This window comes from Chenopodium album, chromosome 6 (assembly GCF_948465745.1).
Source record: "Chenopodium album chromosome 6, dcCheAlbu1.1, whole genome shotgun sequence".
Lineage (NCBI taxonomy): Eukaryota > Viridiplantae > Streptophyta > Magnoliopsida > Caryophyllales > Amaranthaceae > Chenopodium > Chenopodium album.
The window spans coordinates 75,420,510-75,447,189 of NC_137839.1; the positions used below are offsets into that span (position 1 = coordinate 75,420,510).

Genomic DNA, 26,680 nt, shown 5'->3' on the forward strand with positions numbered 1-26,680 from the left:
CCCCTACCTCGTTTTTGTGAAATCATTTGGGATCTTGCTTCACTCATATTTGATGGCTGCTCTGGCTTCTTGCATAGCACAAAGTTCCTCCCTCCACATGATCCAATCTCGTCCCATGTGCCTAGGGCTGTAAATTTGATGTACACTTGTCGTTAACTATATCGAAACCTTACTTGACAAATATAGTCGTATCGTCATTTATAAAACCTTGTTAAATATATATTGACGATTAAAGTTATGCATTAACATATATAAAAAAAAAGTATGTACATATTGTAGTGACAATTGAAATTAGGAGATTTGATAAATTATTGTCTCGTGTCTGGTCTACATCATTGCCCTTAAGGTCTGAACATAACCATCTTAGACGTCATAAATACAAAAGCGTTAAGAGAAGGGGATGTAGAGCTTACCATCAGAACCGGCATGGGAACAATAGAGGAGAAATTTAGTAGAATCGGAACCCAATATAGGGAGACGACCTTCCTTAGCATACAACTTCAAAGCAGTGGCAATAACACCGTCAACAACATCCTCTTCATTTACTAGAAACCTCAAAGGCCCTGCACTTCCTAGCACATTGATAATCACCAACAAACGTTTGTTGTCGCGGTCATTGATACTGCCCTTGCTACACTCAAAGCAGTTGCCCTTCTTCTGTTTGTCGCCAGAGTACAGGCTAGTCATCATATTCTCCGATAAATTTTTCCTCATTTTTTGTTTCTAACGTTGTAACCCTTATATATATTGATCAATGGTATATACTATAGCACCTAACTTGTAAATTAACCCTTATAATAACAAGGCAAAAGGAAGGACAATAAAATTATGGACTTTTTTTATTCAAAAAAATTGTCTAAGGGTCAAGGCCGAGGCAGCGATAATACCAAGCTTGCTTACAAGAGCTGAAAGAAGAAGAGAGGAGCAATAATATGAAGGAAACGCGGTCGGCCTGCGTATGTTTCATAGGACGTGCAGAGGATGGGATGTTGAAATGAAGAGAAGGCATGAAAGAGGCTAAGTTGCTAACTGTGTGTACCATTCAAATTATTTTTGATTTTTTTTTTTTTTTTTTTTTTTGTTTGATGACTTTGATTTGATTGAAGGAGAAGAATTTTGATTGAAATGAATTTGAAGGAAGTGGTGTGAAAAATGGGATAATTAGGAAAGCTTATAAATAAGATATAATGGCAAAAGAAAAGGTTTATTTAGACAAAGGGAATAGGTGGTTTTTGTGCTGGTATATGCTCTTAGTTAAACATTTGTTCTATCATTTTTTTTAATGCTAAATGCTAATCATATTATGGCGTGGAAAGAATGACGCTAATTATTCATTATTCTTTTATTTTAATGTATGTTCAAATGAGCAATAATTGTGTTCTTATGGTCTTTATTTCTTAAAAATCAATGACTATATAATTATACCTCAGATAATTTCTTAATTTTCATCTTGTCTATTATATCTTCGAGTGTGCCTCATGCTAATGTACGTGTTTAAAATACATATGTGGCACGCAATAAGTATAAATGCACGAAATGCATATACTCTTTATTAGTGTATTACTAAGCTTGGGAAATTAAACCCCTTAATAGACTTCCATCTTTTTTTTTTTTTCTTTTGGTTAGGAAGACTTTCATCATTTATTCCTTAGTTACATACTAAAGCTAACAATGACAAATTTATCATTTGTTTAACAATCAAATAATCAATGTGGATGAAGAAAAAATAATTTACTAAAACTAATTAGATGTGTTGTATGTGCGTAAGGTCATTAATCAAGATTATAGCAATCCTAATGAAAACAACCTAATCTTTAATTAAACATGAGTCACTTTCTCTTACTGTAGGTATGCTGGCCGCCTAAATAGTCTCCATTTTATAAAGAGACAATATTCACATATAATCAAGTATTAATATACACGAAGTATATCATTTTTCTTCACTAAAGTGTCAAAACTCAATACTAAGATCATACATAACATAGAATGTGTTTTATGATGAAGATCTTTGATGAGATGTTGAGTTAGAGTCGTAAGGAGGGGAGATCACTTTCGTGACTGAGAGATAAAGCAAGTTACGGAGTTCTGTAAAAGAGAAAGTGTTTTTAACTTTGATCCATTCTATCTTTAACCATAGTAAATTAATCCATTCATCTCCAATATAACGACAATACTTATGATTTTTAAACTTTTTTTTTTTTCAACATACTAATGTTATGTTTTATGAATGATTAGTGGTTATGGATAGAGGTGTCAATTCGGATAACCGGATAAAGTTTGGGTTGGGTCTATTCGGGTCGAATATATTCAGTTCAAAATTACGCTTTTAACCCGCTCCGGATCATATCGGTTCACTTTCGGGTCGGATCAAATTCGGGTCAAGATCTGTCGAGTCCAAATCGGGTTTGGGTCGGGTCAATTTTAGATCGGTTCATATTCGGTTCGGATTCAATCGGATCGGGTTCAAAACGGATTTGACTGGGTTAATATCAGGTCGGATGACTTTGGATCGAGTTGGTTTCGATTCGGTTGATTTTGATTCTGTTAAGTTTGTTTTGATTCCTAAAGTTGATTCAGTATTCGGTCAATTTTAATTTGGTTTAGATATTTTCGTGTTTGGCTGAATTTTGCTGGTTGGGTTGACCAAATTAAATATTCAAATAAGTATATTTTTAAAATTAGAGTAATTATTGAGTTTTTATATCTTGTTAATGGATTATTCATGTGTCATTTTCCATATCGTGTCATTAATATATGTTTAAGTAAAAAAAATAAGGTAAACAATAAATTAGGTTTAAAATTATGGTTAGTTTGAAATCACGTCAAGTCAAAATTAGGTCTGCTTAAAATCGAGGTCGGGTTAATATCAGTTCGGATAAAAATGGATCGGAATGAATCAGGTGTTTGTCAGGTCAATTTCGGTTCAAATTGAGTTCTGGTCAAGTCAATTCAGATCGATTTGAGTTTAAATCGGGTCAAATCGGTTTCGGGTTGAGTTCAAGTCGGGTCAAATCGGTACCGAGTTTATTTCAAATTGTATCAAATTCGGGTTGAGTTCAGTTTGGTAACAGATCAGGTTTGGGTGTTGAGTTTCTCGGATCAAATTGGATCGATTACACTTCGAAACGGATGGTTTTTTCGGTTCGGTTCGATTTTGACACCTCTAGTTATTGTTATAATAAGCTCCAAAATTGAGGTTCAACATTGAAACTAAAATAAGTAGATTAAAGGTTATAATTTCCCACAAACACAATGATCATTTTACCCATGTTAAACTCAAATCTAAATTACTTGAATCAAACATCCTTTGTAAGTTGTCCAAAATTGTGAGAGGTTTATGTTTACTTGAAGTGTCATTTGGATAAATGTGTACATAAGATGATAAATTATTTTTGGATATCCAAAAGTAGGTGTTGGAGATAGGTTGCATCGAGTTATAATTGATTTTGAATTCTAGACAAGTTAGGTGCCAATTGAGGTTCAGATTGTTATCGGTTGAATTAAATTAATTGTTAGTTGACAATAGGTTGTATCTAGGTCCGGTTATAGAATATCAGGTCAAATCAATTGTCGAATAATTTCGGGTCAGTTTGGGTCGGATTACAAGTTACTAGTCAGTAGTCACTCTATTGTCCAAGAAGTTGTGTTTAGATCGTTGTTGTACATGTTTGTTTCTCGGGTCAGGTCACTTTATAAGAACTACTACCTCCGTTAATTGTTATCTGCAAATTTGGAATATATATATATATATATATATATATATATAATAAAAAAAAAATAAAAATTAATGAAGGTAGTATAATAAGCAACAACTTATCAATATAAAATAAAAAATAAATAAAATAAAAAATAAAAAATAAAATAAAAATTAATGAAGGTAGTATAATAAGCAACAACTTATCAACACGTCATAAATTGCTACACTTGGGAAACCCACAAATGGACCTATTTTTTTTTTTGTTGAAGACCTTCATCTTTCCATTCTTTAGCTGCGTATCTTAGCCAATAAATTTTATTGCAACAAGCTCACAACTTTTAAAAATCGAACAAAGGATGAAGAAAAATAAATTAATTTGACTAATAAATGAGCTGAGTGTAAGGCCGTTAATGAAGATTATACAATAGTCCTAATGATGAGAGCCTACTCTTAAATAAAACTCGAATCACTTTCGCCTATTGTTGGCACATTTGACTGTCTCCATTTTATAAAGAGAAGGCTAAGAAAATTCAAATATGCTCACGCAAGTAAGCTAATTAACTACTAGCATGTCAATTGTCTTTGACGACGAAATTCCGGAAAGTCATAACTCATAACTAACTAAGATCATACATATGAAAAATTATTATGTTCATTATGCTAAAAGAAATCAATGAATTATCTTATATCCTTAGGCAATAAGGTACAATAATTGTATAGAATGAATAATATTTACTTTTTTCTTGTATGCATTTCTTGGTTTCTTTTCGTATTCTTTGCAACAGCAACAAGGCCAACAACCAATTATACTCGCATCAGTAACATCACAACTACTCAGTTTCTTAGAGACCCAGAATCATTAGCTTCTAGTAATGCCAATTTTATGGTTGGTTTTTTTAGTCCAACTAATTCGACAAATCGATATGTTGGGATCTGGTATAGTAACAAGCAGGATTCAGAGTCTGGTATATCAGAAGTTGTATGGATAGCTAACAGAGATAATCCTCTGATTAACTCTTCTGATGGGGTGTTCAGAATTTCCGAGGATGGAAATCTTCAAGTATTGGATGGACAAAATAAGAGCATTTGGTCTACAAATATATCTCAAGATCATCAGCCAAATAATTCAGTAGCTCAGCTTTTAGATACAGGAAATCTTGTTCTGATTTCGAATGTTAGTGGTGAGACCATCTGGGAGAGCTTTGAAAATTTAACAGACTCGTTGTTGCCTCCAGTGACGGTCACCATTGATATGGAAACAAATGATAGCTCATTGCTTCGATCATGGAAGAGTGCTTCGGATCCATCAAGTGGACGCTTCAGTTTTGTAAGTCTTCCTCGAAACCTTCCTGAATTTTTCATTATGGATGGTGATAGACCTTATTGGAGATCCGGCCCTTGGAATGGTAATCTCTTTCTTGGAATCCCTTATATGCAGTCAGTAGTTTCCAATGGATTTCAAATTAATAATAAAATTCAAGGCAAACTTGAGGTGTCATATTCAGTGGCGAATCTATCATTGTTAGAACGATTGGTGTTAAATCATGATGGCCGGTTGTTTCAAGAGGATTGGAATGATAGTAGTGGGAAGTGGGAGGTTTATTGGAATTCTTTAGAGTCTGAGTGTGATGTTTACGGAAAGTGTGGTGTGTATGGAAGTTGTGACCCCAAGAAGTCACCAATTTGTAGTTGCTTGAAAGGTTTCGAGCCAAATAACAAGGATGAATGGAACAAAGGAAATTGGACTAGTGGGTGTTTTCGAAGGACACCACTGCAATGTGGCACAACAGATGGAAAATCAGACAAGTTTTTAAAGCTGAAGAACATGAAAGTGCCAGATTATGCTTACTGGTCTTCGGGTGGTCAAGATGGTTGTAAAAGGAAGTGCTTACAGAATTGTTCATGTTTCGCTTTTGCATATTATACAGGAATTGGATGCATGATGTGGAATACAAGCCTTGTTGATATACAACAATATTCTGCTGATGGTGCTGATCTTTTCATTCGCTTGTCTCATTCAGAATTAGGTAAACATCTAAGCTTAATAGAATTTCTTGTAAATTGTAATTACTTTTGCCTTAGACTGTTAGTCTGCTGAAGGTGCTTTTCTTCTCATTATATAGGTGAGCCTAAACAGAAATTCATAATTACTACAATTTTGGCAATTTTGGGTGCATTTATAATTATTGGCTTCATATACTACGGATGGAAATTGTTGAGGCGACGATATGGTGAGTGGTAACACCTTTTTCTTCTAAGCTCTCTGATATAACATGTGCATTTTTTATATTGAAAGTTGTATAATCAAAAGCTAGTTATTGATTGCTATCGCAGGGCCAAAAATTACAACCAGAGAATTTCCATTACATAACATGTTGGATGATAGAATGGATCAAGTTCATATTCAAGATTTACCACTCTTTAAATTTGATAAGTTAGTAGCTGCAACAAATTCTTTTTCTGTAAAGAACAAGATTGGAAGAGGTGGTTTTGGTATTGTGTACAAGGTAACAATTTTTTTTTATCTGAAACAGAATCAGTCAATAAATATACAAAAGCAACAGTATGAGTTGAATGATACGATAATATTATTCAGGGAACGTTGGAAGATGGGCAAGAAATAGCGATCAAAAGACTTTCAAGAGGATCTGGACAAGGCCTACGAGAATTTATGAATGAAGTAGGAGTGATTTCAAAACTTCAACACAAAAATCTTGTCAGACTGTTGGGCTGCTGTTTAGAAAAAGAAGAGAAACTATTAGTGTATGAATACATGCCGAATAAGAGCTTAGATGCAATTCTCTTTGGTACGTTTAATAATCTCTTATTATTTTAGATCTTATGCTGTAAATTAGTAAGGCTCTTTGACAATGCCACAATCTTCTTTATGATGGTAGATCCACATCTTCGGAAAGATTTGGACTGGAAGAAGCGCTTCATCATTGTTGAAGGGATATGTCGAGGCCTACTTTATTTGCATAGAGATTCTAGGTTGAAGATTATTCATCGAGACCTCAAGGCAAGCAACATTTTGCTCGATGAAGAGCTTAATCCAAAGATATCAGACTTTGGAATGGCTAGAATATTTGGGAGCAAACAAGATCAAGCCAATACTTTAAGGGTTGTTGGTACCTAGTAAGTTTCCTAACAGTTAAGCATAATACTTGTACCAAAAGGCAATGTAATAATGAATCTTTCGTTGATATGCAGTGGGTACATGTCTCCGGAGTATGCCATGGAAGGTCGATTTTCTGAAAAATCGGATGTATTTGGTCTAGGAGTGCTACTGTTAGAGATTGTCAGTGGCAGAAAGAACAATAGCTTTTCAAATTATGAATCCTTGAGCCTATTATCTTACGTATGTTATTTAATTTCCCTTGTCTTTTTGTTAAAGATTACATGAAAATTTAAGTAACTAACACATTTATTTTGATGTTTTCAGGCATGGAAATTATGGAATGAAAATGATATCGTTACATTAATTGATCCAGCATTAGACTTTGATCAAAGTTTTCGAGTTCAGATATTGAAATGCATACAACTGGGGCTATTATGTGTGCAAGAATATCCTGAAGATAGGCCAACCATTTCGGCTTTAATTTCCATGCTTGATGTTGAAGATGTTGCTGACCTTCCACGACCAAAGAAACCTGGTTTTACTCGAAAGAAAATTTATAGCACTGATGATGATGTAGTCCCTCAATATGGTGAAGAACACGTTTCTATAAACCTTGTTTCTGATCTGACTACATTAAGTGGCCGGTAGTTTTTGCATATACTGAGGAGATATCTATATCTTGTTTTGGTGAATAATATGGATTAGAGATCCATAATATATAGAAAAACTACAAATAAGAGTTTGTGATGAATAGAAGTTCGTAAGCCAAAATGTCATAACAAATTCTTAGTATTATATAGTTACAATTTTCGTACAAAATATACAAATTTTCCTAAGTACTATCTATAATTTTCTTACAAAATAGTTCAAACACTATCGACCAGTTAATACAGTCACAGAGACGTGGTTTATAGAGTCATATTGTTGGCCAATTTGGTTGGCCTCATCAGTAGAAAAATCTCTCCAATGTGTAAAGCCAGGTTGCTTTGGCTGTGGAAGTTCCATGATATCGTTAGCATCAAGCATGGAGACCAATGTCAAAATTGTTGGCCTATCTTCTGGAAATTCTTGCACACATATTAACCCCAATTGTATGCATTTCAGCATCTCACTTTGATAGCACGGATCAAAAACAGTTGGATCAATCAACGAAAGCATATCGTTCCTGTTCCACATCTTCCATGCCTAAGCAATAAAGTGAATTATTAGCTGCCTTGATTGAAATAATAGCAAGGGTATAGATCAGACTACTTTATTTGAACAGAAATTTAAAATCTTTGTATGACATACATATGTTAAAAGGCTTAAACACTCGAATTCAAGAAATTTGTTGTTTTTTCTACCACTGACAATCTCTAAGAGTATCACTCCAAGACTAAATATATCCGATTTTTCAGAAAAGCGGCCTTCCATAGCATACTCTGGAGACATGTAACCACTGCAAACAAGTGAAAAAACCGCTGATTTAATCAATTTAAGATAAATGATGGCCTGAATTTAGCTGAGTATATATGAGGCTAAGTAGCTTACTAAGTGCCGACAACCCTCAAGGTGTTGGCTTGATTTTGTTTTGTCCCGAAGATCCTTGCCATTCCAAAATCTGATATCTTTGGATTGAGCTCTTCATCAAGCAAAATGTTACTTGCTTTAAGATCTCTATGAATAATTCTTACTCTTGAATCTCTATGAAGATAAAGAAGGCCTCGACATATCCCATTGATGATGTTGAATCGCTTCTTCCAGTCTAATTGTTTCTGGTAATGTGGATCTATGTAGCAGTACATACCAATAATAGTTTATTAGATGTTGAATAGTATTGTAACCTAGGAGAATAGAAAAACTACATGAAACAAGGAGAATAACATGATCCAACAATTTTATTTTGCACAATCCAACAATTTTAATAGTAGCAGTACTAATAAAATTGTTGGATCATGCAATAAAATGAAACAAGAAGAACAGAAAAACTAACTTTTGAACGGACCAAAGAGAAGCGCGTCTAAACTCTTATTTGGCATGTATTCGTAGACTAGTAATTTCTCTTCTCGTTGTACACAACAACCCAACAGTCGGACCAGATTATTGTGTTGAAGTTTCGAAATCACAAGCACTTCGTTCATAAATTCCTGTAGGCCTTGTCCGGATGCTTTTGATAGTCTTTTCACTGCTATCTCTTGCCCATCTTCCAGGGGAAATTGGTGAGAAACAAATTTGTTTCTCATAATAGCATTTTCGTGAATAAATCAACAACTTTTTCATTATTGTGGGCTTCACAATTGAATAAAGTTGTTGGTTTATTTACGAAAATGCCATGTGAGAAACAAAATTTGTTTCTCACCATGAGAAACTGGGGCATCCTCATCTTCCAGTTTTCCCTAAAAATGAAACAATGCCACTTTCAGCTTTATACTCCTTTTGTGTTCTGGCAAACACAAAATAATACGAAGTACTATGTTGACGTTCTAATAAAAGCCGTTACCTTGTACACTGGACCAAAGCCACCTTGTCCTAGCTTGTTAGTAATTGAAAAATTACTGGTTGCAACAACCATGTTTTTAAATTTAAACAATACCAAATCTTTAAATTCGTCATGATTTATGAGTGATGATCTCTTCCCTGCAATAACCATATCTATTTGTCAAAATTTCAGGGTAAAACTTAACATATCGATAAAGCAACATGATCAATGGTTAGAGCGAAGAGAAGAAGTGTCACCATATCGATAAATCCACCTCCTTAGATAGTACACAAACGTCACACATGTGGCTGTTGCTGTTATTGCTATGAGTGTAGACATTAATGTCAAATTTCTAGTTTCTTCTGGTGATAAAGAAAAAAACCAATACATTGCATCAGCATCTCTTAGATCAGAGAAATTGAGGAAAATGATCAGATGAATTTATATGATGGGATAGATGTAAAGAATGATCAAATGAAGTTATAGATAAATTTTAATATGGGATGGAGGTAAAGAATGATCAAATGAATTTATATGCTTATATAAAAGAAAAGGATACAAGTTGAAGAAATGATCACCTAGTTCGGAATGAGCCAAACGAATGAAGAGATCAGCACCTTCAACAGAGAATTGCTGCAAATCGATCAAACTTGTATTCCATATCATGCACCCAATAAACTTAGAAAATGCACAAGCTAAACACAAACAATTTCCTAAACACTTCATCTTACAGTCATCTTGATCGTCTGCAAGTACCAAATCGGGAAAATCTGGCACTTTTATATTCTTTAGCTTCGAAAATCCATCTAATTTGTCCCCTGTATTACTACTACATTGCAATGGTGACCTTCGAACACACCCACTAGTCCAATTACCTTTGGTCCATTCGTCGTTGTTCTTTGGCTCAAACCCTCTTAAGCATTGACATATTGGTGTCTTGTTCGGGTTACAAATTCCAAATGAACCACACCTCCCATAAATATCACACTCTGACTGATGGGATTGCCATTGAAATGTCCATTTCCGGCTACCAGTATCCCAATATCTCAGGATTAAATTTCCATCATAATTTAGAACACAGTATACAAAATAAGAGTCATTTGCTACATCATATAATATGTCAAGTGTGCCTTCTTTGACATTATTTATGATAGATATTATAATACGAAAACCATTGGAAGCCTCCGTAAACAATTGAGGCACACCAAGGAAGTAGCTGCCACTCCATGGGCCACTTCGCCAATACCGTTTATCACCATCCCAAGTAATAAACTCAGGATAGTCAGGAAGTGAATTAGGAATCATTCCAAGCCTGAACCGTCCATTTGATGGATCTGAAGCGCTTTTCCAAGATCGTAAAACCATTGATGACCCCTCATTAACATCATCCTTGTCTATAGAGATCGTCGTCTGGGGCAAGACTGAATCCGTGAGATGCTCGAAACTCTGCCAAATGATCATCCCAGTAGCACTCGAGAGCAAAACAAGGTTCCCGGTGTCTAGAAGCTGAGCAACTAACGTACTGTTAGCCTGCTTAGATACATTGGTTGACCAAAATATCTCATTTTTTTCTGTTTGACAGTTGAAGATTGCCATCCTCTGATATCTTCATTACACCAGAAGAGTCATTAATTGGATTATTCCTGTTGGCTACCCACACAACTTTCGTCGAATCAGATTCATCAATATTATACCAGATTCCAGCATAACGTTTTGTTGAATTAATGGGGCTGAAAAACCCGAGCTTGAAGATGGCTTTATCAGACACTAAGACTTCAGGGTCTCTTATTAAGGTGGTAATATTGCTATTTCCTGACACAAATTTCAAGCAAAACCAACAAACAAATTGAAGAGTGGTGAAAGAAATTCCCATTCTTAGAATTTCTTTTTAATTATTAATTTATTTGAGCCAAATGCTGTTACATACTTTAATAATTACATGAACGAGGAATTATGTCCATAAATCTATGATCTACGAGTATTGAAGTAATACATGGTCCATGGTAGCATTCTTAGAACTTTTCTTGTTTTATTTGGGTCATTTACTCAAATTCCCCATGGGCCCGTTGCATGAACAATGAATTATGTCCATGAATCTATGATCTTTAATTCTTTATACATAGTACAAGTAATACTTTTCAATTGTAGCTTATAAGCACACTTCCTCCCTATCTTATTAGATAACACACTTTGTTTGATACACAAACAAACATACACACTTTTTTTTTTACACACGTACCAAGGAGAAGTGAAAAAGAAAAAAAAAATGACAAACATACCCTTGTTAGTGTCGTGTGAAGTGCACCTATGTGGGCTTGTTATGAATATGTGTGGCTATTATATATTGTTGTATGTCGGATCGAGAGGGAGGAAGTAAAGAGTCTGGCCACATGCAAGTTTTTAAGGAACTTGTAACCGTTCAACCATTCATGAACACAGGAAGGTTACACTCCGTTTAGAATTCATAAGATTGATAACTCCTTATTGATCACGAACCATGATTGGATATTCGAAGTTGAAGGTATATACCAGTAAGGAAGACAATAATTATAAAAAAATATTCGTGTTATTAAGATTTGATTAAATTTATTTTGACTTAATTTATATACTAATTTATAAGATAAAAATAATCAAATGAGATATCATTAAATTTGTATTAAATACTATGTATTTTCAAACTTTGAAATTTTCACATTATTTCAAATTACAAAAATGTAGTACATTTAATGAAAGTGATCTAATGTAATACAAAGGAATTAAAGAATCTTATCTAATTATTTCTAAAATAAATTGATATGAACGGAATATCAATTAGGCAAATATGTATTTTTTTTTTAATAATTATTTTATTTACTAAGGTTGTGTTTGGGGAAAAGCTGAAAGCTAAAAGTTGAAGTTGATTTGTGTTAGCTGGTTTTAAATAGACGACAGTATTAACTGATTTGACTAACTTATTTTATTAGCTTATTGTAGAAAAATGTTTAGTAAATAGCTGATTGTTTAAAGCTGATTGATTATGGCCCTGTTTGGTAGTAAGCTTATTGGGGGCATATCAGCTTATTTGACTAACTTTAGCTGATTGACTAGTCAAACAAGTTAATACAAGTGTTTGGTAGTAAGCTTATTGAAAGAGCTTATTGCACTAAATAAGCTCTTTTTTGAAAAAGCTCATTTTAGGAGCTTATTCATTAATTATTGTGAAATGACACTTATAACCTTCATTTAATTTAAAATCCTATCTAAACTACCTACCCTACAATTAGCTTATTGGTCATTTCACATACTCAATTACCTTTAAGCTATTAGCTATTTACCAAACACTTTTATATAATCAGTTAATACAATAAGTTAGTCAAATCAGTTAATAAAATCAGCTAGTCAAAATCAGCTAACTCATTCAGCTTCAGCTTTCAGCTTTCTCCCAAACAGGGCCTATATGAAATGACCAATAAGCTAATTGTGGAATAAATAGTTCATATATGATTTTTAATTAAATGGGGGTATAAGTGTCATTTCACCATTAAAATTGAATGGTTGTGTTTGGTAACTAGCTTATTTGACCAATATTAGCTTATTGACTATTAAATAAGCTAACATAAAGTGTTTGGTAGAATGCTTATATAAAGAGCTTATTCTGCTAAATAAGCTCTTGTTTTTCAAATAGCTTATTCAATTATTATGATGAAATGACACTTGTACCCTCATTTACTTTATAATTCTTTATGAACTACCTACCCACAATTAGCTTATTGTTCATTTTACATAATCAATCAGCTTTAAATTATTAGCTATTTACCAAAGACTTTTATATAATCAGCTAATAAAATAAGTTGGTCAAATCAGTTAATACAATCAGCTAGTCAAAATCAGCTAACACAATAAGTTTAAGCTTTTCACCAAATAGGGTCAATAAATTAATAGAAAAAGCTTCTAAAAAGAGCTTATTGAAATAGAGCTTATTTAGTAGAGTAAGTTCTTTAAATAAGTTTCCCACAAACACATTAAATTAGCTAATTTTGCTCAAATGCCAATTACCAAAGACAGCCTAAGTATTTGTGAATTCAAAGGAATTAAGGAAGTGATAATTCTAAATCTTCTACTTAAAAAAAAAAAAAATCTGATTCTTCTGAAACAAAGGAAGTAAATTTATTCTCCAAATTACACCAACCACTGTGAGTCTCTGATGGGCGGCGAAATCAGTGAGCATTGGCTCTTTGCCTCTTCCTCACCAACGGTGCAATTTCGAATTTCCGACCAAATTGAGTTCAAATTCCCAATTTTTCTTACTCTTTTGCCTATTCATGCATTTGGCCTTTTCTGATCGGATTCTTAAACAAGAAATTTCAGGTTTGTCCATTTTTTGAAATTATAATTCTAATTTCTCTTTTTCAATAACCCAATTGTTGTATTTAGTAGGTTTTGTCGCTGATTTGAAGCTATGTTTTTGGTTTAATTTGTAGTTGAATTTGGCTGGTTTGTGATTATTTCGGAACAAGTGCAAAGTTGAAATTGTATTATTTACGTAAACAAGAGGTAACTGGTATTATTAGGATCATTTTGAGAAGGTACCCCGTAGTTTAAATTTTCGTGATAGCCCATGTAGAGAGTATTTTGAAAAGATGTTCTTGATTTAGGTAAGTGGTTGGCTAGTAGCTCATGTAATACTCATACTATGTAAAATGTAAACCTGTGTTTTGCCCACACAACTGCACGAGTCAATATGGTCAATGCTTGTAAAGCTGTCATGAGAATCTATGAGATGGTTTGATAGATGTGTTAGATAAATTGCTACTTGCTAATGGAAAGAACATCAGTAGTAATTAATTAAACAGATGTCACTTCACTGTTGGTATGATTTCAGATCAAAAGATGGAACTGGATATTAATACTCTATTGTGTGCCAATTTGTATACCAAAGTGCTGGAATTGTGATCATTAATGTAATCAATAAAAGGAACCAATAGATAGGTAGAAACATGGTGCAAGTGGAAGGCACAATGTTTACTAGGAACAACTAGGCATAAAGAAAACTTTGATACAATTTTGTCAATTTATTTATTTATTTATTTATTTTTATTTATTTATTTTTTTTTAAGAAAAAAAATGCCAAATTCCACGGTAATAGAATTTCAATATAAATGGTGTTCTCACCTTAATTAGTAGTAACAATTTGTTATGGAAATTATGAAAAAAAGGAGAATTAGGATGGACAAAGATTGTATTATCATCTACCAAATGGGTCGTTAGTACAATGTTTAGTAGAATAGTGGAGTAAAATATGACTTAGTGGGTTTGCCCATTTGTTTTATAATGATTAGAAGAATTAGGGTGACTTGTGTATGTGGTAGGTTCATTGTTAATTGGGATATAAATTATCTTAGCAAGTGACATTTTTTTTGTTGGAAATGGGAAGATTAGGAAAAGGAAATTTTTGTCTTGGAGTTGGAAGACGTGAGGATATGGGCATATGGCAATATATTTGACCTTTGTCCTTAGACAGTTGCTGCAAAGTAAGATATAAAATGTGAGAGAGAACAAACTGCATATTGCCCCTTGCTATAGCCTAACTATCATTATACATGTTGGTATAATTGACGTTGGATTAAGTATTCTAGATCGTAGACATATATAATCTCTTAATAGCCTCAATTCTCATGTAGGTCTGCATTTTGGAAAACTGCCATAAGCAATGCAAAATACTGTAATGTCATTAGATATTGCTTCTTCTCTATTGTTAATGCAATTGTTGATTTGGTTTTTTTGCTTGAATTTTGTCACAGCAAATACTAATATTACCACCACTGAATTTCTAAGAGACCCAGAAACCTTAGTGTCTAGTAATGCCATTTTCAAGATTGGCTTTTTCAGCCCCACTAACTCAACAAATCGCTATGTTGGAATCTGGTACAATACCGAGGTTTCTGATACGTTGGAAGTCATATGGGTAGCCAACAGGAACAATCCTATTAATGACTCTTCCGGGGTGCTGAAAATATCTGATGATGGAAATCTTCAACTCTCAGATGGACAAAGCATGATCTTTTGGTCATCAAATGTATCTCTTCAGGCAAACAGCTCAGTTGCCCAGCTCCAAGACACCGGGAATCTTGTTTTGCTCTCAAGTTTAACCGAGAAGGCCATCTGGCAGAGTTTTGAGCATCTTACAAATTCGTTTGTGCCACAGACTGTGATATCAATTGACAAGGAAACTATGTATGAAAAGTCGCTACTGCAATCTTGGAAAAACGCATCAGATCCATCAAATGGACGGTTTAGGATTGGAATATTACCTCGAACCCTTCCTGAATTTGTCATTTGGGATGGTAATAAACCTTATTGGCGATCCGGCCCATGGAATGGTAACCTCTTTCTTGGAGTCCCTGAGTTGTCTTCAAGGGCTTCTATGGGATTTCGTATTACAAATAATAACCTTGAGGGAACAATTGAAATATTGTACTATGTAGAGAATGAATCATTGCTTAGATACTTTTTTTTTTAATTATGATGGAAATTTGATTGGAAAAAAATGGGATGATGGTAGCCGGAAATGGAGAATTATGTGGCAGTCCTCTGATTCTGACTGTGCTTCTTATGGAAAATGTGGTCCTTTTGGAATTTGTAACCCAAAGGACTCACCAATCTGCAGTTGCTCAAAGGGTTTCGTACCAAAGAATGTTGATGAATGGAGCAAAAAAAACTGGACCAGTGGATGTGTACGAAAAACATCGTTGCACTGCTTAATTAAAGGAGGCAAAGCAGATGGGTTTCTTAAGCTAGAGCATATGAAAGTGCCAGATTATGCTGATTTTTTGTTAGCATTTGATCAAGATGAATGCAGGAGGAATTGCTTGGGAAATTGTTCGTGTTTAGCTTATGCATATGCTAAGGGTATTGGGTGCATGTTGTGGAATGGAAGCCTAATGGACTTGCAAAAATTTTCTACTGATGGTGCTGATCTTTTCATCCGTTTGGCTCATTCAGAACTAGGTAAATTTTTAATGGGCTTTCCTCCTCTTCAGTTAACAATGCCATTTAAATGCTTTTCACTTTATTCATTTACTTAGGCATTCCAGCAATTCATTACATTTTACTAACAAAGTTATATCCAGCCGACTTTTTGTGAATTGACTCCTCTCACCTGCAATTCTGTCACTTTTTTATAAAATAATTTCAAAGAATTATTTATTATGAGTCTTTTCCTCAATCAATTCTGTAATTAACTGTGTCAGGTATAACTTTTTTCAACCATCATAACTAGAGTCTACATTGGCTACAATGTATTGTATGGTACTCCATAAGTGATTGAGCAAATTTTGTATTATTATGTGATTACTGGTAGAATATCACCTCAGATCTCAAGAGTCAAGATAGAACTTAAGTGAAAAAAAATAAAAAATATGAACTGCTAGGGAAGACATTCAATTTTTATTTTTATTATTATTATTTTTTCTAAAAGAGTGTATACATTGACTGTAATTGGTATTTGACAGTGGATGGATGTAATGATTTTGTCTTTACAGGTCAAATGAGTAATTTGAAATTAGTGATTGCAGTCATAGCAGTTATGGCTGTAGTCACATTTGCTGCGTTTGTGTACTATCTACGGAGGTGGATGTTTCGACGATATGGTGACCTTCCATTTCATTGCTCTTGCAGACCTTATGTCATATGTTTTGTCTAATAAATATTTATCTTGCAACCTTGATACATATTCATTGCTGTTACAGGTAAGAAATTATCAAACAAGGAAACACATTTTGCTGGTTCTGGAGTTGATCAAGCTGAATTCAAAGATCTATCTTTGTTTGAATTTAAACAATTGGATGTTGCAACCAGTAACTTTTCAGTTATCAACAAGCTTGGACAGGGTGGTTTTGGTCCAGTGTACAAGGTAATGCATGTTTTTTTTTTTTTTTTGTTGCTAGAATTGTCCTTTCTCATAGTCCATAGTTGTCTAATAGCTAGGCTTTGTGCCTTTGTAGCGCATACTAGTTAACCTAGTAGAAGGTGGGCTAAAAAGTGATTAAATGTGAATAATTTATTTAATTGGATAAAGAAAATTAATAAGGATCCAAAAATACGATGAGTGGGTATTTGATTATACTCCATCTGTCTCCTTTCAGTACATTTGCCTCCAATTTTGTCACTTATCAAGCTCACCCAAGCAAATTTTAAAGTAGCCAAATTTCAATGGGGCAAGTATTATATTGGGATTTTTCTTTTGTTATTATCAAGATTGGTAAGTTAAAGACAAATTTGGGACATTTCAAGTACTGTAATCACGTTGGAAAAAAAGAGGGGGAGGGGGGGGGGGGGGGGGTGGGGTTAGGGGAAGCAGAGGGTTTATATGTTTTTTTAGTTCACAGGGATATGTAGTTGAATGTGATTTCTTTTAAAGGGAAAGCTGGAAGATGGGCAAGAGATAGCAGTGAAAAGACTTTCAAGAGCATCCGGACAAGGCCTACAAGAATTTATGAACGAAGTGCTTGTAATTTCAAAACTTCAGCACAACAATCTTGTTAGACTGCTGGGTTGCTGTGTACAAGGAGAAGAGAAATTATTAGTTTATGAATACATGCCAAACAGGAGTTTAGATGCACTTCTCTTTGGTATGTTCTAAAATTCATGTATAGTATTTATTTTTATTGTATTATAATCTCCTATTGTATGGTATCCAATGTTTTCGTTGGGTATTGTCACCCCATGTAACTTTTAAGAAACTGATGGTGATATGTTCTCTTCTACATTCTGATATTCAGATCCAGATAGTCAGAAACAGTTAGACTGGGAGAAGCGCTTCAGTATTATCAATGGGATATGTCGAGGTGTCCTTTATCTTCATAGAGATTCTAGATTGAAGATCATTCATAGAGATCTCAAACCTAGCAACATTTTGCTTGATGAGGAACTCAATCCAAAGATATCAGACTTTGGAATGGCAAGGATATTTGAGACCAAACAGGATCAAGGCAACACAATGAGAGTTGTTGGCACCTAGTAAGCAACTGATCAAACAATATGCTTAATTTAGTTGCATTATTTATCTTAATCAAATTAATGGATTTTTTTCTTGCTTGCAGTGGCTACATGTCTCCAGAGTATGCTATGGAAGGCCGCTTTTCTGAAAAGTCTGATGTATTTAGTCTTGGTGTGATACTAATAGAGATTGTCATTGGAAGAAAAAACAGTATTATTCTGGATTATGGATCTTTAAGCCTCTTATCATATGTATGTTGGGTTAAGTGATTCAAAATTAATTGATTTATATGTTTGTTTGCTCTTGCTTTAATTTCTGCAACTGCATATATGAGTAGCTAATAAAGTTGCTACTATAATTCTTTCAGGCATGGAAGATGTGGAATGAGAATGGTATGCTTTCATTGATAGATCCAACTGTATTGAATCCACGCTATCAAGGAGAGATTTTGAAATGCATGCAGTTGGGGTTAATATGTGTGCAAGAATTTCCAGAAGATAGGCCTACCATTTCAGAATTGGTTTCCATGCTTGATGTTAATGATCTCATGGATCTCCCGCAGCCAAAGCAGCCCGGCTTCACTCAAAGGAGAGTTTATACAACTGACGAAGGCAGCCAAAGTGGCCAGGAGAATGGCTCTATAAACCACGTCTCCCTGACTGTATTAAGTGGTCGATAGTGTGTTGGTTTTTCTTAGCAAGGGATTTAACTCAATCACAATAACAAGTGTTTAACCTTGTAAATTCTCTGAATTATGTAAAGGATCTACTTCTATTCCTAACTTTTCACTACAACTCTTCAAAATTCCATGCTTATAATTCTACAGCCTCTAAAGTTAAAATTTGAAAGAAAAAAATAATGTAAAAGAGGAACTTCCATATATTGACATTCATATTTACACCAATATCTGTATATATATATAAAAAAAAATAAATAAATAAATAAAAAAAAAAAAAAAAAAAAAAAAAAAAAAAAAAAAAAAAACAAGTCCCAATGTCTGTCACTCATAGACTTCTCTTTAGATAAGCTTATTTAAAAAAAATGCTGTCATATTTTTGATACAATACAAAGTAAATTCTTTTTTATGCAAATTTGATTTGTTAGTTAAAATCAACTGTCAATATATAGTTAATAATCTTTATACGAGCAACTAATTTTGTTTGATATAAGGGGAACAGTTAGTTTGTTTTCTTATCATTGGCATTTGTATTAGGTTTGGAAGTTCATTGACAACCAAAATATAAAAGTATAAAAAGCCATCATTGAAACGAATCATACTCCATAATAAAATAGGTTTTGAGTTAAATGTTCAATTTTAACCCAACCTATAGGGCACTTGGGCACGTTCTTTAGAGCTGCTTCAATCTGTTCTGCTCTGCTCTGATTAAAAATAATACTACTACTAATAATAATAAAATCTGCTCGGTTGAGCTCTGCTCGGCTCGACTTAAATCTTCTCTGTTCTGCCCAGAATCTCAAAAGAACATGGCCTTGTTCAAAATCGGTTTTGTATTGAGTTAACTGGAATTGTCGCATTTCCAGATACATATTTAAAATTTTAACTCCCGCAGTAGATTAGCCCACTTGCCAAAGAGGTGGAGAAAAATAAAAAAAAAAGGTTGAGTTGTTGCTTGTTGGGCCGTGTTAGTTTTTGTCTCCTCTTTCCTCCGCGCAACCATTGTCACACCACCGAGCACTTGCAGTCTTTCATGGCCGACTAATCCGGTTGCTGACGCGTTACCGGTGGTCGGCCATTATCCACACTAAATCGAATATCCGACGGATTTTTGATGCATTTGGCTTTGTCTTCTCCACATCAATTTCCCTGATACTAGGAAATTTCAGGTTTGTACCGTATTTTTCTACTTTAGTGTAGTTTGTAATTGGTGTTTTTAGTCAATGCTTTAAAGCTTTCTAATTTATGTTTTAGTTTAATTTGGGTTGTTTGTCATAAATTTCAGAACAAATGCAAAGTTGAAATTGAATTAATTCGGAAATTGTATGCTTTATTTTTATGCCATATAATTAATCAATGTCAATTTTGATATCCCAAAGATGTTGGTGTTGGTGATGAATTTGAAATCTATTCTGCAATTGAATTTGATTCTGAATGGTAGTGATTGTGAATTTGAGAATTGAGATACTGTGCTTATTGCTGATAAATTAGAAAATCAGATATCTTTTCTTGTCAAAATGAGGGTTGGTGTTAGACACAAGTTTAGAAAGGAAGGAGAAGAGGGAGAGTGTGGAGAAGATTGGGGCCGGGCTGGCATCGTTGCTAACCGAGTCTCAGTGTCCGACCTTGTGGGTTGCAGACACCGGCCGCTCTGCTGTTTGGCAATCAGTGTGTGGGTAGGGTGTTTTAGGTTTAAGGGAAAAACTAATGAATCTTTTTTGCACCTGTATTCCCTGTCGCGCCTTGCTGCACATTATCCACTGGATTAGTTGGGTATAGTAAGATTTGTGACATTTAATTTTGAAGGACAGATAGTATATGTACTGGTAATTCATTCAGATCCAAGTAGTCAGATACAGTTAGACGAGAAGAAGCACTTCGATATTATCAATGGGATTTGTCGAGGGGTCCTATCTTCATAGAGATTCTAGATTGTAGATTATTCATTAGAGAGCTTATAGCAAGCAACTTTTTGCCGGATGATGAGTTCAATCCAAATGGCAAGGATATGTGAGACCAAACAAGATCAAGGCAACACTGTGAGAGTTGTTGCCTTGTTAGCACCTAGTAAAAAACTAACCATCTAACAATTAAGCCTGATAATATGCTGAATTTTGACTTGCTTGCAGTGGCTATATGTCTCCAAAGTATGCCATTGAAGGCCACTTTTCAGAAAAGTCTGGTGTAGTAGTCTTGGAGTTCTACTATAAGTCTATAAGAGGTTGTCAATGGAAGAAAAAACAATTTCTTTCTTGGTTATGGATCTTTGGACATATGTATGTTAGTTTAATTAACTTATACTCTGTTTAGCTTTAGCTCTATATATACATCAAAGACCACGCAGATGAATATGTGAGTAGCTAACAAATTTGCTTTAATGCTTTCAGGAATGGAAAATGTGGAATGAGAATGATATGCTTTCATTGTTTGATCCAACTGTTAATGATACATGCTATCAAGGAGAGTTTTTGAAATACATACAGTTGGGGTTACTATACGTGCAAGAATATCCAGAACATAGGCCAGCCATCTCAAAGTAATGTGGTCTGTGGCCTTGTGGATGTGCTCTTCTTTGCAAAGGATGGAGCACCCATTGAATGTACCGAAATCTTTCTTCAGGCAATCCTTCCCATCTTTATATTCAATTCAATTTTGTGATGTTAATTTCATGTGATGTTTGATGATAGACAGGTCAAGGTGATGAATTACATTTGATTAAAGTCAATTAAGCTTATGTTTGCAGTGATCTTTCTTGTTAAGTTACCTGACTTTATTGGAATTAATAATGAAAGTCAAGTCTGGTTTCCAATGATTGAGTATACATTTTTTTTACAAAGAGAAGTAAGAATGTTTCTTGAACGAGTTGATCTGAGCTGGGTTATAGTCTTCTACTCTATAAAATGGAACTTTTTGGCAAATTGGGAAGAGGGGAGGGGGCACTCTTGGTGGTTACCAGGGAGGCAGGAGAGGAGAGAGAAAAGAGAGAGTTTGGTTTGGACTATTTTGTGAGGATCGGTTTAAAAACTAGAAGAATAGTAGTAGTCCTTTCACTTGGAAGATGTAAACAAGCTATGCCTGCACCACCATTCACAATGATTGTTAGTTGCAGCCAAGAGAATTAATATAACTTACATTCACAGCTGATTAAATATAACTCACATTCACAGCTTTACTGTTGGTATACTTTAGATGAAAAAGGTTGGAGTCAAGAAAAATTCATACTTAAACCATTTATAGCCTTATAGGACACTTATGTTAAGAAGCATATTGTATATCTGTAATCTGTATGATGAATTACTGGAACTAAGACTATTGGCATTTTAAATTAAATTAACCAAGAAAAAAAGAAAGATTTACATGAAAGGCATAATATTAACTGGGAATAGTTATAACTTATATGTTACAATTTGTCTAAAGATTAATAGATAATAGTGACATGTTGAATATTTGATAAGAACTGAATCTTTATTTATTTTATTTTCTGAGAAATTCTAAGAGTTTAGTCAACAAAAATAAATGGACATGTTCAATGAAGATAGATTATGATAATTTTTAAGGTAACTGAATCTTTAATTAATATACAAGTCCTTTTCACAAATGAAAGTATAAGAGAGCTTTGGAAAATTCAGTCCAATTAGATGCTTACCTCAACAAGAATATTACTTTCTTAATATAAAATGATTACTATCTCAAGATCATGGACCTGAGCAAATGGTTCATGTTAGAAACATATTCCAATGTATATTGTGGTATCTCTTGTGTTCATCTCTTGCTGTAGCTTTCATTTTGGTTCAGCCACAACCAATTATATTACTCATACTAAATTTCTAAGAGACTCAGAAGCATTAGTCTTGAGTAATGGTGATTTCGAGATGGGTTTTTTCAACCCACCCACTTCAAAAAATCGTTACATTGGTATCTGGTATACTAATAGGAAGTTTGATTCTGATGCATCAGAGGTTATATGGATAGCTAACAGAGACAACCCTCTTACTGACCATTCGGGTGTGCTCGGAATATCTGATGATGGAAATCTTCAACTCTTAGATGGACAAAACATCATTATTTGGTCAACAATTGTATCTAATCTTCAGGTAAATGATACGGTAGCTCAGCTAGATGATACAGGCAACCTTGTTTTGGTTTCGAATGCTAGTAGAGGGGCAATCATCTGGCAGAGTTTTGATTTTCCTGTGGATTCCTTGGCACCATCATTAAGTTTAAATGTTAATTTTACCTACAAGAAGCCAATTCTAAGATCATGGAAGAGTGTATCGAATCCATCGAGGGGACGCTTCAGCCTTGATATAGTTCCTTACGGTGTTCCTGAAATATATACTTGGGATGGTGATAAGCCTCATTGGAGATCTGGCCCATGGAACGGTAATCTCTTCTTTGGAGTTCCCTATTTGTACTCAGATGTTGTCACTGGATTTAGTATCATCAATGACCATGAAAGTATAATTTCGATTTCATACACTATAGCAAATACATCATTATTGGAACATTTAGTATTGACACATGAAGGAAATTTGCTCCAAAAATTCTGGAATAGTAGTGGGAGGACATGGGAAATTTCATGGCAGTCCTTAGAGTCTGAGTGTGATGTTTATGGCAAATGTGGTCCGTTTGGAAGTTGTAACCCGAAAAAAGCTCCAATATGTAGTTGTTTGAAAGGGTTTAAGCCAAGTAACCCTGATGAATGGAGTAAAGAAAACTGGGATAGTGGATGTGTTCGGAAAAAACCCCTGCATTGTGGTACTACAGGAGGCAAAGCAGATGGGTTTCTTAAGCTAAAGCATATGAAATCGCCTGATGATCCTCGCTGGCTATTAGAGCGAAATGCAGATGATTGTAAGAGGAAATGCTTAGTAAACTGTTCATGTTTAGCTTATGCATATTATTCCGGTAAAGGGTGTATGCAATGGAGTAAAAGCTTGGTTGACATGCAACAATCCTCTTCTTTTGACATTGATCTGTTTGTTCGCTTGGCTGATTCAGAACTAGGTGAGCTATTTATCAAAATCTCATTTTTTTAGTCAATATATTTTCTGTGATTGACTTGTATATCTGTAAATGAATATATGGGAACTTTGGGCTTCAAAACACTGAATTTACATTCTTATACTAGGTGAAACGAGCAGATGGAAATTAATTACTGCAGTAATGGTGATCGCAGGTGCAGCTACTTTTGTCGCCTTATGTTCTATTGGATGGAGGTGGAAAAGTCGACGATATGGTAAAACCATTCTAGGGATTTTTTGTTTATGTTTCAATTCATCTTTGATATAGCCTGCAAACATTTCTATTGTAGCATCGAGAGATAGTTAATGCTGTTGTAGGGAAAATAATTACAGGCAAGAAAAAGCGGCTGAATAAGTGCAGCTTAGATGATGGAATGGATCTAGTTCAATTCCAAGATTTGCCATTGTTCAAATTTAAAAATTTGGAAGTTGCCACAAACAATTTTGCAATAGATAACAAGCTTGGGCGAGGTGGTTTTGGTTCAGTATACAAGGTTTGGCTTTTGTTGATCATTATAGGCTTATTTCACTTATACACAGAGGTGATCATAAGATAACAAGTATGGAATTTGCCTGATGAAAGCTTAAAGTTGTGATGTCCTTTCTAGGGAAAATTGGAAGATGGACAACATATAGCAGTTAAAAGACTTTCAAAAGATTCAGGACAAGGCATACGTGAATTTATGAATGAGGTGGTTGTAATTTCAAAACTACAGCACAAAAATCTGGTGAGGCTGTTGGGATGCTGTGTGGAAGGGGAAGACGAAAAGCTGTTGGTATATGAATACATGCCAAATAAGAGCTTGGATGCACTTCTTTTTGGTATGGATAAACAGTAACAAACTACAATCTTCAATCAGAATATTGTTCTAGAGTATGATACAGGAACATTGAAATGTTTTTTTTTTTCCTTCTAAATTGTTATGCAGACCCAATCCAACGTAAACTTTTGGATTGGAAAAAGCGCTTCAACATCATCCAGGGGATATGTCGTGGGCTTCTTTATCTTCACAGAGATTCTAGATTGAAGATTATTCATAGAGATCTTAAACCTAGCAACATTTTGCTTGATGAAGAACTACATCCAAAGATTTCAGACTTTGGGATGGCAAGGATATTTGGGATAAAACAAGATGAAGCAAACACTTCAAGAGTTGTTGGCACCTAGTGAGTACTGAAATATTTGTTCTTGTATACTTCTCTATTTCTCAATTCATTCTAATATTGATGTTTTGATTTGCACTGTTCATATATTATGTTTGACTACGTTTTTATTACAAATATGAAATATGAATATCACCAATTTAATTGTAGTTGGTTTAACCTCAATGTATATTAAAAATACAAGTATATTACTGGCCAAAAGAGTGTGTTAACATTCTAACAAATATGAAAGTTCAATGATAAAAGTGTTACTGTTGAATAGAGGTAGTAAATTAATACTCTCTTGTATGTTTTCCCATTCGTGCAGTGGGTACATGTCACCAGAATATGCAATGGAAGGCTGTTTTTCAGAAAAATCAGATGTGTTTAGCTTCGGAGTGCTCTTACTTGAGATTGTTAGTGGAAGAAGAAACAAAAGCTTTATGGAATATGAGTCTTTGAGCCTCTTAGCATATGTAAGAATACTACTATAGCTTCACACTTACCTTCAGTAACTTCTACTTATGCTTTTTAAAAATAAAACCACCTATTATAATGCTAAAATGTTGCCAGGCATGGAAATTGTGGAATCAGAATGATATGCTTTCGTTAATTGATCAAGCAATATTTGAGCCACAATTCGAAGTGGAGATCTCAAGGTGCATACAATTGGGGCTATTGTGTGTACAAGAACTTCCTGAAGACAGGCCAAGCATTCCAGTATTGCTAATGATGATTGATGCTAATGATGCTACTATGGACCTTCCGTATCCCAAGCAACCTGGGTTTACCCTAAGGAAAGTTGTTTCAACTGATGAAGTCCCTCAAAGTTGCCAGCTACTTGGATCGATAAACAACACCTCTATTACTATATTAAGTGGCCGATAATCTAGGGAGTATGTATATTACATAATCTTTCTAAGCTATGCCAAAATTGTAGTTTGGACTCATAAAGAGTGCTATATATGTGTCAATGTGCGTAATGATCTTTAAGAGTACATACTATATATGTGTGCATGATGATTTTGTGTTCCTTGCTTTTGGTTTGCTCAAATTCAGACCCAAAACACAAGTAATGATCACAGACTCACAGTTATAGACTTTTAGCAAGATAAGCTACCACACAACTCAGGAAGATTTTTATGAGAAAAACCTCTTCAAATTGCAGAGTAAAACCATGTGATGATGTGAGTCCACCCAATTGTTCTTAGTATGAGGATAGGAAGGTAATGGACTTATGGTTATGCACTTATGCAATTTATTTGGTAACAATCATAAAGAGCTACTCTAGGATGGATTTCCACCATATTATATAAAATTTCCCCTTAGATCTCCACCTTGTATATTTTTTAACTTTGTTGTTTGGTTCACCTGATTTTCATAGGTAATTAAATTCCCCATGAATTTTGTTTTAACCATGTTGTTTGGTAACTTGGTTGACATTATAAAGTAAAAATAGAGGAAATCACCATTTATGGGAACATTCCCTACAAATGTAGGAATTGATTACCCACCCCTAGCCCTTAGTCGTTCATAATTCTCATGATTTATGAATTCTCACATGACAACCGAATATATTTATCTAAT

The 26,680-nt window shown here is 34.3% G+C and overlaps 1 protein-coding gene and 2 pseudogenes across 5 annotated transcripts; 2 read left to right on the plus strand and 1 right to left on the minus strand.

Annotated features, from left to right (window-relative positions):
• The first annotated feature begins 4,418 nt into the window (after positions 1-4,418).
• On the plus strand, positions 4,419-19,111 carry LOC145637258 (uncharacterized; annotated as a pseudogene). The gene is made up of 15 exons (XR_014114158.1): positions 4,419-5,724; positions 5,821-5,861; positions 5,971-6,204; positions 6,294-6,504; positions 6,595-6,832; positions 6,908-7,055; positions 7,140-7,459; positions 13,457-13,620; positions 15,054-16,260; positions 16,794-16,901; positions 17,001-17,164; positions 17,672-17,882; positions 18,033-18,270; positions 18,354-18,501; positions 18,618-19,111. The product of XR_014114158.1 is annotated as an uncharacterized LOC145637258 (transcript).
• On the minus strand, positions 7,563-11,222 carry LOC145636336 (G-type lectin S-receptor-like serine/threonine-protein kinase At1g11300; annotated as a pseudogene). Its single transcript, XR_014114106.1, has 7 exons — positions 9,852-11,222; positions 9,531-9,635; positions 9,291-9,431; positions 8,788-9,006; positions 8,346-8,583; positions 8,106-8,253; positions 7,563-8,000 (listed from the first exon to the last, which is right to left on the minus strand). The product of XR_014114106.1 is annotated as a G-type lectin S-receptor-like serine/threonine-protein kinase At1g11300 (transcript).
• A 708-nt stretch (positions 19,112-19,819) lies between the features above and the next one.
• Positions 19,820-26,095, plus strand: LOC145636338 (G-type lectin S-receptor-like serine/threonine-protein kinase At1g11330). 3 transcript variants are annotated; one of them, XM_081687872.1, is made up of 9 exons: positions 19,820-20,095; positions 21,314-21,545; positions 22,884-23,933; positions 24,058-24,165; positions 24,284-24,444; positions 24,559-24,772; positions 24,880-25,117; positions 25,422-25,569; positions 25,667-26,095. In XM_081687872.1, the coding sequence occupies exons 2-9, from the start codon at positions 21,524-21,526 to the stop codon at positions 25,979-25,981; spliced, it is 2,256 nt and encodes a 751-aa protein (XP_081543998.1). In that variant the 5' UTR covers positions 19,820-20,095; positions 21,314-21,523; the 3' UTR covers positions 25,982-26,095. The 3 variants fall into 3 exon arrangements, with proteins under 3 accessions (XP_081543998.1, XP_081544000.1, XP_081543999.1); XM_081687874.1 differs by having other exon boundaries at positions 24,106-24,165; XM_081687873.1 differs by lacking the exon at positions 19,820-20,095 and adding an exon at positions 21,041-21,202.
• Positions 26,096-26,680: the final 585 nt, after the last annotated feature.

What these genes read in the sequence shown, in the direction of transcription:
- LOC145636338 (XM_081687872.1), top strand. Translation starts at nt 21,524, where the DNA reads ATGTACCGAAATCTTTCTTCAG. An exon ending in TCAAGAGTTGTTGGCACCTA is followed by an intron (nt 25,118 to 25,421) that starts GTGAGTACTGAA and finishes CCATTCGTGCAG; the next exon opens with TGGGTACATGTCACCAGAAT. An exon ending in CTTTGAGCCTCTTAGCATAT is followed by an intron (nt 25,570 to 25,666) that starts GTAAGAATACTA and finishes AAATGTTGCCAG; the next exon opens with GCATGGAAATTGTGGAATCA.